The following is a 14,385-nucleotide window of genomic DNA, read 5'->3' as shown; positions in this document are numbered from 1 at the left end:
TTTACAGGTTTGCACTGCAGGCTCCTGTGGCCAATGAGTTAAAGATCGTGATGCTCCTCCGGTGTCACCCGGCCGGCATTGCCGTCTAGTGCTGTCCCCTCCTTGCTGTCCCCTCACTCCCTGCTGTCCCCACTGCTGTCCCCTCTGTCCCCGCACAGTCACCGCACTGACAGGACACTGTCACAGACAGTCCCTGCACCGCCACCGCACAGTCACCCACAGCCACTGGCAGTCACCGCACTGTCCCCGCACCGCCACCGCCACCGCACCGTCACAGCCCAGCCACCGACAGCCACCGCAGGGTCACCGCACTGGCCCCGCACGGCGGAGCAGCGCAGGGACCCGGGGCCATCCCTCTGTCCCTCTGTCCCTCGGTTTTCTATCGCTCTCTCCCCTGTCCCTCTGTCCCTCTGTCCCTCAGTCCCTCAGTCCCTCTCTCCCCCGGTCCCTCTGTCCCCGTGTCCCTCGGTCCCTCCGCCTCCGGCGCGGCCGCTCCGGGGCCAGCGCAGAGCCCGCCCCGTGTCAGGCTCGGCAGCAGCGCAGCTCCCGCGGCTCCGGGCACGACTGCTGCTCTGCTGCTGCTCTGCTGCTGCTCTGCTGCTGCTCTGCTGCTGCTCTGCTGCCTCTCTGCTGCTGTTCTCCTGCTCTGCTGCTGCTCTGCTGCTGTCGCTGGCAGCGGCCCCGCCGGGCAGTGCCGGAGCGCGGAGCAGCCCCGTGCGGGCGCGGTGGCTCCGGTGCCCGGGTGCCCGGAGAGCCCCGTGCGGTGACTGCGCTGCCCGGACCAGCCCCGTGCGGTGGCTCCGCTGCCCGGATCAGCCCCGTGCGGTGGCTCCGCTGCCCGGACCAGCCCCGTGCGGTGGCTCCGCTGCCCCGGACAGTGCTGGATCAGCCCCGCGCGGTGGCTCCGCTGCCCCGGGCAGTGTCCGGGCCGGGCTGCGGCTCGCCGGGACCATGAACTCCCCCGCTCGCACTGCCCGCGGCTCTGCAGCCACTTCGCGAGTCCAGAGATGACTTTGAGCTGACTCGCCGAGGGACGCGACCCCAGCTTGCTATGGAGGATGAATTTTAAGATGAATATCTACTTTGGCGATACATCCAATACATCAATACCGGGATATTTCAAAGGCTCTGCACTAAATTATGGCAATTTTTCTGCAAACAACTCCAACGAGACAGGAAGCGACCTGAATTCACCTGCCCTGGACACCAGCAGGGCGATCATTGTGGGGCTGATCCTCGGTGCTTTTATTCTCTTTGCTATCATAGGCAATATCCTGGTCATTCTCTCAGTGGCTTGCAACAGACATTTAAGAATCCCCACGAACTATTTCATCGTTAACCTGGCCATAGCAGACCTGCTGCTGAGTTTCACTGTCCTGCCGTTCTCTGCCACGCTGGAAGTGCTTGGCTACTGGGTTTTGGGGAGGATATTCTGTGACATCTGGGCAGCAGTGGATGTGCTGTGCTGCACAGCCTCTATTCTGAGCCTGTGTGCCATTTCCATCGACAGATACATCGGGGTCCGGTACTCCCTGCAGTACCCCACGCTGGTCACCAGGAGAAGGGCGATTCTGGCTCTCCTGGCTGTCTGGGTCCTGTCCATGGTGATTTCCATCGGGCCCCTGCTGGGCTGGAAGGAGCCGGCCCCGCAGGACGACAGGGAGTGCCGCATCACCGAGGAGCCCTTCTATGCCCTCTTCTCCTCCCTGGGCTCCTTTTACATCCCCTTAATCGTCATCCTCGTCATGTACTGCCGGGTCTACATCGTGGCCAAGAGGACTACGAGGAACCTGGAAGCTGGGGTGATGAAGGAGATGTCCAACTCCAAGGAGCTGACCCTAAGGATTCACTACAAGCACGTCCACGAGGACGCCTTGAACAACACCAAGTCCAAGGGCCACAACCCCAGGAACTCCTTAGCTTTCAAACTTTTAAAGTTCTCCCGAGAAAAGAAGGCAGCCAAGACGTTGGGAATCGTGGTTGGCATGTTCATCCTGTGCTGGCTCCCCTTCTTCATTGTCCTGCCCCTGGGTGAGTTGGGGATGCGAGGGCAGGGGTTGGGGTGGGTTGGCTGGATCCCACAGAAATATCTTGGAAAGGAATCAGAGGGGTGAGGAGGAGATTCTGTTGGGAGAGCTGCAGTGAGCAGATGAAAGGAAGGGAATGAAAGGAAGGGAAATCCCAATGTGCAAAGAGTCAGGCTGGAACTTTGGGAAGTGTGCACAAAGCTGCTCACCCGCAGTCCTCAGGGCCTGTGTCACCCCAGGGGACAATCTCTCCAGGGTTCATATCCTAAATCCCCCTTTGTTCATTTGAATTGAATTAGGTGTCAGAAACATTACCAAAATGCTTTACTCCAAAACCTAGGTGAGACCAGAGAGCTGCAGCCCTGCAATGCTGGGGGTTCAGGTCACGTCTGCCCCAGGTTTGGGATATAACACAGTTGGATTTTGGCATTTTAAGGTTCCCTCACTGGAAATGAACGCAGTTAATTGTGAGGGGCAAAACCCCCCTGAGCTTTGGGAAGCTGAAAAGTTCTAGTTGTGAGTTCAAACATTATTGATCAAATCCCAAAAGCAAAGGAGAACCCACAGATCCCAAGGAAGGTGCTCGTTGGGGTCACCAGTTCTCATTTTGGACACTGCCATGGGAGCTTTTGGCACCCACTTTGTTCCCTTTCAGCTTTAAAATACTGTTCAAGCATTGGCATAGCCTTAACACATTGCTCAGCGTGCCCAAAGCTGTGAAATGTTCTTGTGTTGTTTTTAATATTAGCACAGCCTCTGAAGGGGAGTATCTCAAGATATTCAATTACTGAGCTCTCAGAAATATCTGTCCAAAATTCATTTCTCTGTGACAATCTGGCAGTCTAATTATGGAAAGAGGTGGATAGAGAAAGGAGAGAAAAAGCCTTTATTAATGTTCTATATTTGTGTTTACTTAGTTACCCAACCAAAACATTTCTGATTGAGTAGTAAGCGAATATTTATAGAGATTGTTGTAGAAAACTGAACAGAGTTCAGCAGCCTGGTCCTGGTGGAGTATTATAAAACTATAATCTCTGTGTATTATTAAGAATCTTTACTGCTTCAGCTACTGCAGGGCAACCTTGTCATCTCTAGCTTCTTATACTGAATTTTAAAATCTTTATGACTCAAAACTTGCATAAAGGTCACGTTGAGGATGTGAAAAATTCCAGACAGAAGGAAAACCATGAGTAAAGTTCTCTTTGGCTACTGAAGTTTAAGTCCTTGTGCTGGCTCTTAGAGTTTATAACATAAAACAAGCAAAAATACCCAGCTGTGGACAGAAATGTATTTCACCATATGAGATTAGTAGCAGTAGGTCATGATCCCCTGATAAAGCAGATGCCCTCCTTGATTTTGAGTTATTGAAGGAAAAAAGCAGCTGTGAACACAGCAGCTGGTGCGGGTGGGTGGCAGGAGCCAGGACTGACCCCCTCACCCAGCCCAGCAAAAACACAGACACAGGCCAGGAGCAAAGGGAGCCACGGAGCAGCTCCCAGTTACTGACACTCCATAACTCAGCTGTCAGCTTCCCCTTGGAGGAGTGACTTCAGATCTCCTGGGCTCCATGGGAGGTTTAGTGAGAGGCTGTTAAACCACCTGAGGGAGAATTGATTGCTTGCCAGGACACGATTTTATCTATCTCCTGTGTAACTGTGCCAAGGCAGCAGTGGGGGACAGGCTGGAGCCTCCAGCACAGCACCAGGGCTGGCTCACGGGCTGGGGACAAAGGCAGTGCTGGGGACAAACCCAAAGTTGGGGACAAACACAGGGCTGGGGGAGAAAGCGAGAGCTGGGGACGAACACAGGGCTGGGGGAGAAAGCCAGAGCTGAGGGACAAATCCAGTGCTGGGGGACAAATCCAATGATGGGGACAAAGCCAGAGCTGAGGAGCCCAGCCCAGCCCAGCCCAGGGCTGTGACCCCAACACCCCAGTGAGGGGCCATTGGCACCCCAGAGCCAATGGGAATCCTGTTTTCCTGTCAGAAACCCTCTGTCAGGAAAAGGAAGACAGAGGGAATCCACATCACCCCACACAGGATCCAAATGCATTTCCACAGTGGTGTTTTCCCTTGGTTTTGCTGCCTAGGAATTCGCTGGGTTTATCCCTTGTCCCCTGGTTTTTCTTTTTAAATTTATGATGCAGCACTGTCCAACCCCTGTATTTTTATCTCTATGTATCAGTGCAGAGCCAATTGAGGATGTCAGGCATGATTCAAGCATTGCTCACTAGGACAGGTGGGAAAAGTCAGTTCCTGACATGCACAGTGCAGCTGCTCTCAACTGCAGCACAGGGGAAACAATTCCTAAGTGAGCTGCACTCCTCATAGCAGGAATCTCTTGCTTTGTGTCTTGAAGACACAAAATTCAGTGAAATGTTATTAAAAACCCTTTAGAGAGCACCCAGGGGTATGAAATCAATTCCTGGGATAGGCCAGCTGCAGAATCCAAAAGGTGCTGATGTTTTCCAAGCTCTCCCCTGGTCCCTGGGCTGTCCAGCTGCCCTTCCTGCCAGGACAGGCTTCTCCCTCAGCTCCTCCTTCCCACAGCTCCTGTTTGCCCCAGTGACCCAAATCACAGCCTCACATCTGCATCCTGGCTGTTTCTGTTTCTGTTTCTCTGCTCCCTGTTCCCCCCAGTAACTCCATGGCTCTGCAGGAGGGTGTTGGCAAAGCAGCTCTGATTTCTGTGGATCCAAGCACAAAACATCTGCCAAGCTGGTAAATGTTATTTCTGCAGCACCACAGCCCCAGGTCTGAACAAATCTGCTTAGATCTAGCAGAGTTTCCTTGGTATTCTTAGCAATTCCTTGAGTTTCCCAGGCAAAATTATTCTTCTTCCAGTCTGGCATTTCAATTTATTCCACAGCTCCCCGTTTGATATTCCAGCCCAGAGTTACTCCATCAGGTGGCAGCTGTGCCTGGGAGCAGCTGTGGTGCTGAAAGCAGGCAGATTGCTTGGAAAAATGAAAAGAAATTATATCAATGCTTCCAGAGCGTTTTTCAAGCAAAAATCCCAAGGAAATCTCTGTATCCAGTGTGGCTTGGAATTGCAGCCTTGACAACACAAGCACTGAGCAGCATTGAATTCTCAGCACTGAGTTACCCCCAGTCAGGTCTGGGGCACTGAGCTGTGCTGCCTTCAGCACCTGGGCATGCACAACTGGGGTCAGAGAGAACTGTGGTGGAAATTTGGGTTATTCCTGTATTGGATATTCTTTCCAGACACCAATGGAGCTGCAGAACATCCTGGCTGCACATTTATAAAAGCCCCCTGCCTGTGCAAACAGTCACCCTGCCACTCAAAATTGTTTGTGATTCACCATAAAAAATAAACTAAATACATTTGTGTCTTTGAGACAACTTCTTGGGCCATAAATTCAGTGACTCAGCTTCGAAGAGTAAATATCTTGGTTTTTTAAAATAAATGTTTCTTTTCATCCTTTTCATACAAATTCTTCCTTAGGCAGCAGGACTACATTAAATATTCATTGCTGATAAATGAGGAGTAAAAGAGATTCTTTTTATTTAAAGGCTAGAGCCCTGCAGAACTAAGGTAACACTCATTTAAACTCCCTCCTTTAAACAATGGAGGGACCAATTTTATGTCAATACCTTTGTTTAAAACGTGAATACCAAATGATGGATTGTGCAAGGAGAGGTTTAGTGTCACTCCTGTAAATTGAGATATCAGAGCAGACTTCCCAGTTCTCTCCCAGACATTCCCAGAGGGAAAACTGACCAGGCACTTAAGCAGGGCACTTCCCCAGGCTGCTGCACCATCCCTGGGGAGAACAGAGCAGGATCCACTGCCCAGTTCAGAGCCTGCTCCCACAGATCCTGCAAAGGAAAATAAAACTTTGGAACTGAACTGACATAGGAGAGGTCCCAAGAGCCCCAGGATGAAGATACACCTGGTGGGACTGAGTGTGGATCAGGCTTTTGGAATCTCTCTGTAAGTAATAAAAAATAACATAAAATGTTCTGCACATTGAAGGTCAGGCAGTACGAAATTATTCCTAAAATAAAATGCTGTTTAAGTACAGAATGTAGATTTATGTTATGTCATGCCAACCTCCGAAATACCAAACGAGGCCCCTTGGTTTCCATGGGAAACCCTCCCAGGCTTTAGGCCTGGTGCTGGCAGTGCCACTGGGCTCTGTCTCTGCAGGGCTTTAGGCCTGGCTTATCCTCACCTCATTTACCTCCTCTGCAGGGCAAATGAGGCCTGGCCTTAGGCCTGGCTTATCCTCACCTCATTTGCCTCCTCTGCCCCTCCCTGAGCAGTCCAGCTCTCTCCAATTGATGACCTCGAGTTAATAGTTACAGAATTCAGATAAATTAACGAGATGTGGCAATCTGGCAGGTCAGTCCTGGTGCAAAGTTCAGGAACTGGACAATCAAACATCTGAGGGCACTCACTGAGCAGCACAGAGTGTTTTGGCACGTGGAGAGCAGCAGATCACTTTGGGATGTTTTCTTTTCCTACTGAAACAGCCTCCCTTAAGCCCTGGTTTAAGCCTTGGCTTTGCAAAGGGGATCAGTTACCAGTCACTCACAGACGTCTGGGGTTTAGGACAAAGTTGTTATCAAAGGAGGGGAAACTGCACAAATTCCTGGGTAATTCCTCTGCAGGCTTTGGATTTGTTTGTCAGAAGAAAAAAGGGAAATCCTACAGTGGTCAGTGTCACAGAAATAAATACACAGAGCAATGCAGAAAAAACCCAGACAAATCACCCAGGGTTGTGCTGACTCTTCAGGCCCAGGGATGGCAGCAGCTCCTGGGCCAGGAGGGCAGAGAGATCCAAGGGAAAAATGTCAGGACTGATGCAGTGAGGAAATCAAAGCAGGAGGGAAGGGAGTCTCAGAGGAAATGTTGTTTTTAGCAGGGCAATTGGATGTGAGGGGTTTGCAAACACTTGAGGAGCTGCTCAGGCTGGAGGAGCAGCACTGAGGAAAGGGACACAAATCCAGGTGTTCCTAAAGTACCTGAGGCCAGAGCTCAGGGTCTCAAGGTGACCCAGGACCAAAGAGCCAGGAGATTTCCACATCTTTACTAAAACAATCCTGCATGACCCACTGCAAGGTTTGGAGCTGTTTTATTGAGGATCCAGGTGAGCCCCAGGAACTGGAAAGCAAGAACCACCCATCTCTGAGGGGCCAGAGACAAAACCTGTGCTGGAATTCATCCAGCACCTCTGTAACACTGCTCAGCTCCATGCTGGAGCTATCTCCTGCCAGCCATGGCAGGACAGATTGGCTCAGCTGTCAGGCAGAACCAGGAGGAGAGAAAACACCACAGCATGTTCAGTCATTGCGGATATTTAAGTACAATACATGAAATGTCAGCAGACCCAGATGAGGTTTTCTAGACTCCCCCAATCAGCTAATCCCTTGCAAAACAAGGATAATCTTGGCTCCTGAGCTGTCTGGTCAGGAGCTGCTGGAGTCTGTAACTCTTTTGGACTAATAACAACAATAATGCAGTGTTTGTGTCCCTGTGCACTGCCAGCTTTAGAGACTGAGCAAGATTCTGACCAAAACTGCTCTTGGTTTATCCCATTTGTCTGAGGGCAGCACAGTTTAAACACAGGTGAGTTCTCTCAGTGGTGTAAGTCACAAAGCTGGGCTGGGCTGAGAGGTGGTGCCCAGGGCAGCAATTCTGTGTTTAAACCCAAGGCACTGTCCCTTCAGAAATCAAATGTGGCTGCTGTGCCTTGAACTGCTTGAAGTGCAGGGAGCTGGAGCAGCTCTGGGGCTCAGGAAAACATCTCATGCCTATCTGTACTCCTTGAAGCCCTGGTTTTATTTTGGCCACTCCAGATAAGTTTCTATTTTCGGAGCCTTTCAAAAGCTCTCAAATTTGAGTCATTGTGAATGAAGTTCATGCTGTTCTCACTGCAGTGATTTGCTCATCTGAAGTATGAGGCATCTGCTACAGGTTGTCAGTCCCAGGACATGAATTCCTCACAATCAGGACACTCTGGAGCTCTCAGCAACCTGGGATGGTGGAAGGTGTCCCTGACCATGGCAGGGGGTGGGACTGGATGAGCTTTAAGGTCCCTTTAAACCAAATCATTCCATGATTCCAGGATATTCATGAGGTACCTATCACTACCCTGAGAATGACAGCTGCCAGACGTGGAGCCCCATCAGATTTGTATGCTACCCATTGTTATTTATATTTCATCCAGTTTCCCTTTCATTTTCCTTATTGAATTTGATTCTGCTTATTTTGGATGCTCTCTGTGTTTCTCAAGATCATTTTTCACTGTTTTCCAGCTGTTTTCCCTGTTATCCTAATCCTCTTCTCCAGCAGCCTCCCAGCTTGACCAGCCCTTAGTTTTATAACCATCCTCTCCACTTCATCATCTACTGTTTGTAAACATCTACTGTTGGGGTTTTTCCCTATATTAAATAAGTCCAGGGGAATGTAAACAAACACTGGATGCTGGAAGGGAAGGAATCAGGAGCTTTAGAAATCCAATTAGCTCTAAAACCTTGGCACGCTGGCTTGGCTGAGCCCGTGGTGTGAAGGGCTGCAGGAAGCTTAAACAAAAGGCAACCACATCCTTTCAGCACATTCTAAACTCACAACAGCTCTCTCAGGGCAGATTACTGCTCCTGCAGGGAGGATTGTGCTGCCTGTGCACACAGGGGAGGTGGCTCAGCCTTCAGCAGCTCCCAGGGGCCGTGGCTCCTGCAGGAACCTGGGGGAACACGGAGGTTCCCAGCCTGGGAAGCCTCATGCTGTCACAGCACAGATCTGATCAATCCCTTTTCCCAGGGAAAGCTCCACCATAACGCAGATTCCTTGCACAGCAAGGCTCATTTCTGCACATTGCTGGGGCCAGATGGAGATGGGGGTTGGTGTTGGGGAAGTTTCCTGTGTTCCCTGTCTCGGGACTCAGCTGTCACCATTTGGTGTTTTTCTACCCTTTCCCTCACCAGAGCGGTTTTTAAAACCTTGGGATTTTCTCTTGAAGAGCTCAGATTTAACTCCAGTCAGAATGGCTCCAATCTGCACCAAAATGGAATCTCTGCAAGAAGATTGGCCCTTGGGTTGCCTTCCAAGGGAACCTTTACCAATCACTAATTACCAATTCTCCCTTTCTATTTTATGGTGTGCAAACAAGGAGGTTTGGAAACACTTCATTTCCAACCTGTTATCAGTAGAGAGAAGCAGTTTCAGGTCTTGTGGCTCTTTAATCTTCAGACAATGACAAAGGCATGCAGGATCCGGCAGTTTCCCAGCTGGAATATCCAGTGGCACACAGCAAAGCCCTTACATGGCTCTGTTGCACCATTGCATTGCAATAAATCCAGATGTTGAATTTGTTCCAGGAAACTGGAAAGGAGCTCAACACACTCCCCCCTAGGTGTGTTTTCATCTCAGAAAAACTGGATTTGGAAGATTTTGAAATGCAATTCCTTTGTAAGGCACAGAAAACATTCATCCCTAGTGACTGTCCTTAAATCCAGGGAATCCACAGTACTCCTCCCCAGTTATTATCTAATCTAATATCAAATTCTGAGCAGAACTGATCATTCCATGAGTAATTTATTACACTTAATTTATATCAAACCCACAATGCATTAAAAATTAATGTTTAATTAAAACTTCCTTCAGTGAAGAGTTTTCCTTAATTAAGAGTGCAACAATTAAGCCATTCCAGAAGATTTTGCTGCTGCCCACCCTGATATTTTAAGGACTTTTCCCAGGTCCCCTGAAGTCCTTATGAGCCTTTTCAAAGGGTTTCAAGGACTTCCCTGACTCCAGTGGACTCTGAATTTCAATGTCTCAGTGGTGCTCTGCCTCCGTATTCTGCAGAAATGTGAGCAGAATTAATATGGCAGATTGTTTCCCACAGTGTTCCCTAATTTCATTGAGGAGACTTGACTGACTTTCTCTGTAATAAAACATTCATTATAAAGAACCAGTCAGAGCCTAAATTAAATAAGTTCTTTCTAAATAAAATACTTCTTAATTCCTCTTTATGATACTGGCTCAGTGTATCTCAAAGCCCAACAGCTACATCAAGCCTGGGGACTGTGGGCAAAAAACTGATCCCTCCAAACTGATCTGGCTGATTTTCTGAAATATTTTCTGTTTTCCACTTGTGCTTTGCAAAATCTTGTTGGTGTCAGTGGTGCAGTGGGAGGGAGATTGTGGTGCTGTGATTAATGAATCACAGGGTTAGTGCCAGGAAATAAAAGTGAGCAGAAAATACACAGAGTGAGGCTGTTAAACATCAGGAGAGCAATCACTTGGAGCAGGGAAATCCCTCTGGCCACCCCACAGGGAATAAATCACTGAGGAGACAACCACAGGCAAATTTTCCAGGCACTTTAAAGAGCAATTTAATTCAGCACAGGGCAGTATTTAATCTCCTTATCAGGCTGCAGTGGGGAAGTGATTGGAGATTAGAGCAGGAAATATCAGCCTGGTGTTCAGGTGTGTCCAGCACGCTTTGCTTTAGCATTTTATCAAGGCATCAAAACTGCCCACACTTGTTTGTTCCTGACAGGTTAATGCAGCTAAATAGAAGGTATTGTAGTTAATTAAAATAAATAAACAAAATTAAAGATCAGCATTTAGCTACAATAACAGAAAGGTTTTGAAACTGAGAAATTCAGGAGTAAGTCCTTGTGTGATAGAGATGAAAGAGGCACAGCTCATTTAGCTGCATTGGCTGCCAGTTTTCATCAGTAGACTTTCACTCATTTCATCTGGCCTGTAAAATTCCTTATTTATTGTTTTATTTTATTTACAGCATTTTCTCTGTCCACATTTAATCTGACTAAAAATATTTCAATTTGGTAGAGGAATGTCTTACAGATTTTCAGCTGTTACAGTATCAGACAAAAGCAGACCTTTCAATCCACCTTTGTGGATTCTGTGGAGAAAAAACAGACTCCCGAGCCACTTCATAAGGTTTGCTGAACTTTAAGAGCTAAAAATCATTTCTATTTTAAAGCAATTCCAGAAAACAATTTAAGAAATTTATCAGTGTGAGCTCCAAAAAGTTCCTTGTACATTATGATGCTTTGTAGCTATTTTGTAAAGCCACAGAGCTTCTCTTTTCCATAAACTGAAGGGAAATATCAGCATACAAAATAAACCCTGCAAAGGTTTTGCAGCTGAGCATGGAGAAGATTCAGCAGCATCCTCCTCATCTTGGCTGCAGTTATAAGCTTAGATCAGCTTTTCCTTAAGCTTTATAAGAATGTAATGGCTCATTCCATGGAATCCCAGGAATTGTCACTGAATCCTTCACCTGAGACATTCAGGAGTTTTGGGAGCTGCAGTGATTTGGTGCATGCTGGAAACTTTTCAAATGCATTTCATGGTTTCTCTGCAGTTTGACACGTTGTGCTCTGTAATTCCTGCAGCATCCATCAGGATGGAGCAGGACCTGCAGGACCTGCAGCAGCTGCACAGAAAAGGCTTTGCCAAACCCTACAGAGCATTGCCAGCAGCCCTGAGGGACGGGGGCTCACCCTGCAGGATCCTGTAAAACCCTGAAGTGCAGAGTCCTGAGGGAATCCCCTTAAACTCTCCATTTAACCCTGAGTTCCTCAGCTCCAGGGCAGAGCCAGCCCTGGCACCATTCCCAAGCTGTACCAAGATAAAATCTGGGATCTGGCTGTAAGGACCCTCTGTGCAGGGATTGCAGCCCATCCCTGGCACCATTCCCAAGCTGTACCAGGATAAAATCTGGGATCTGGCTGTAAGGACCCTCTGTGCAGAGATTGCAGCCCATCCCTGGCACCATTCCCAAGCTCTGCCAGGGTAAAATCTGGGATTCTGGAGACACAGGACCCTCCATGCAGGGCAGAGCCAGTCCTGGCACCATTCCCAAACCCTGCCAGGATAAAATCTGGGATTCTGGAGACACAGGACCCTCTTTGCAGGGTGTGCAGCCCAGCCCTGGCACCATTCCCAAGCTGTACCAGAATAAAATCTGGGATCTGGTTGCACAGGATCGTCCCTGCAGGGCAGGCAGCCCATTCCTGGCCCCACACACACAGTGCTGGCACCCCAGAGCTGTTACCCAGCAGCAGAGGAAGTGCTCTTGCATAGTTCTGAGGCCCCAGGCACGACCTCTGCGTGGCTGTGAGATGGGAGCAGTGCCCAGAATCACATCCCTCCCCTCCTGACAGCCACCACTGACTCAGCTGCTTTCACAGCCCAGCTAATCCGAAACCACTCCGGAGGAAAGGGTTCCTTCCCAGCCAGGCTGGGCTGTCAGCTTCCCTTTGAAAGGCTCTGCAAACCCAACCCCAGCTCCTGACAGAGCAATTCTCTCCTGGATCCCCACTCCTTGGTCACTTGGGGCAGACACAGAGGTGTTTTCCCAGAGGGATAACAGATCCAGCTCTGTTTGACATAAAAATCTCATCCATTCTTTTCTCCAGCCCCATTTGCTAAATTTAGCTGATCAATCACCACTGAAAGTACAGGAAGCGGATTCCCCAGTGTAAGCTTTTCATTTGGGCAGCCTCAACAGGGAAATTGTTTGGTTGTGAAGGGAAGTGCTCACAGAATGACCTCTTGGTTTGGGTTACACCATTTTTATGAATGTCTGAGATGTGGGAAGTTCCCCAATTAGCTTCAGGTTTCGGGAGGTTTGAACTCTCACAGTAATCTGGATAAATGGAGGGCGTTCAGGAGCTGCCAGAGGATGTATTAGAAGTTTTAAGGTGTTTTTGGAAATGCTCTTTGATGGGCCTGGGAACACTTTTGTTTTAAAATGACCTTTGAAAGCTCTTTGAAGAAGGCACAGCCTTATTCCTTGTGTGCCTTGTGCAACAGCCTGGGTAAGGGAGGTTTGGTCTGTCCCTGGGATCAGGAGGTGTTCCTGCAGCAGGTGTGGGCCTAGAAACAGGACTACTTCTTATTTTTTACCCTTTATCAATGATGTCCTCTTTTAGTTTTCAGATGGGAAACATTTTCTTATCAGGTTTAAAAATAACATTTTAGTTATAGAAGACCAACACTGAAAGCAACATGCATAAGAGAGTTTTAAAGCACAGATTGTAGCAGTGATGTGATGAACGTGTTCCCTTCCTAAAGGCAGACCAACCCCTTATCCCAGCTATTCTCTGCTTGTTTCCCCTGGACAGGATCCCTGTTTTCGGCTCTGAAGCCCCCTGAAACGATCTTCAAGGTGATTTTCTGGCTTGGCTACTTCAACAGCTGCTTGAACCCCATCATCTACCCCTGCTCCAGCAAGGAGTTCAAGAGGGCCTTCATCCAGATCCTGAGGTGCCAGTGCCACCGGCGCAAGCAGCTGGGCTGGTGGCCCTACAGCTACCGCACGTGGAAGCGCTGCTCGCTGGAGCACGGGGCGCGCAGGGACTCGCTGGAGGACAGCGGCAGCTTCCTGAGCGGCAGCCAGAGAACGTTGTCCTCGGCATCGCCCAGCCCCGGCTACGTGAGCAGGATCAGCCAGCCGCAGCTGGAGCTGTGCGCGCTGCCCCAGTGCAGGAACTGCAGCTCGCTGCTCAGCCCGGCCCGCCACGGCCAACAGGGCCACTGCCAGTTCTTCACCTTCCAGCTGCTGCCCGAGCGCAACGGGCACGGCCCCGGCCCCGGGCAGGAGCCCCCGGGCACGCCCTGAGCGGGCACTGCCCGCGGGGCACCGGCGGCAACGGGCGCTGCGGACACTGCCCTGCCCACGCCTGGGCCCTGCTGCTCTCAGGGGAGGGACAGGGGGACAGGAGGGACAGGGGGACAGCAGTGCCCGGCAGCAGGCACTGCCCAGATCCCCGGTAATTCCCAGAGAAACTACTGAGGGCAGGGAGGGTGCAATGCCCAGGGAAGGGCACAAGGGACTCCTCAGGTGGCCTGGGAGAGCTGAACAGCCAGAGAGAGCTGTGTGGAGAGAGGGTGAAATGGGATGGGGAGGGTGGGGATGGATGGATGATGGATGATGGATGGATGGATGGATGGATGGATGGGTGGATGGATGGATGGATGGGTGGATGGATGGGTGGATGGATGGATGGATGGATGGATGGATGATGGATGGATGGATGGATGGATGGATGGATGGATGATGGATGGATGATGGATGGATGGATGATGGATGGATGGATGATGGATGGATGGATGGATGGATGGATGGATGGATGGATGGATGGATGGATGGATGGATGGATGGATGGATGGATGGATGGATGATGGATGGATGGATGGATGGATGGATGGATGGATGGATGGATGGATGGATGATGGATGGATGGAACCATGGATGGATGGATGATGGATGGATGGAACCATGGATGGATGGATGGATCAATGAGGAATGCACAGAGATCATTCCTCTCCAGGTTGTCCTTGGCTCTGCCCATAA

At 49.7% G+C, this 14,385-nt stretch overlaps 1 protein-coding gene across 1 annotated transcript; it reads left to right on the top strand.

Annotated features, from left to right (window-relative positions):
* The first annotated feature begins 1,058 nt into the window (after window positions 1-1,058).
* Window positions 1,059-13,931, top strand: ADRA1B (adrenoceptor alpha 1B). Its single transcript, XM_064725206.1, has 2 exons — window positions 1,059-2,031; window positions 13,154-13,931. The coding sequence occupies exons 1-2, from the start codon at window positions 1,059-1,061 to the stop codon at window positions 13,648-13,650; spliced, it is 1,470 nt and encodes a 489-aa protein (XP_064581276.1). The 3' UTR covers window positions 13,651-13,931.
* Window positions 13,932-14,385: the final 454 nt, after the last annotated feature.

The sequence above is a fragment of the Zonotrichia leucophrys genome, chromosome 13, assembly GCF_028769735.1.
Source record: "Zonotrichia leucophrys gambelii isolate GWCS_2022_RI chromosome 13, RI_Zleu_2.0, whole genome shotgun sequence".
Classification (NCBI taxonomy): Eukaryota; Metazoa; Chordata; class Aves; order Passeriformes; family Passerellidae; genus Zonotrichia; species Zonotrichia leucophrys.
The sequence above is the reverse complement of the archived record's forward strand: the minus strand, read 5'-3'. Positions and strand labels throughout refer to the sequence as shown.

Coding starts and splice junctions, on each gene's coding strand:
- ADRA1B (XM_064725206.1), top strand. CDS start 1,059: ATGAATTTTAAGATGAATATCTACTTTGGCGATACATCCAATACATCA. Junction 2,032..13,153: donor CTTCATTGTCCTGCCCCTGG/GTGAGTTGGGGA, acceptor TCCCCTGGACAG/GATCCCTGTTTTCGGCTCTG.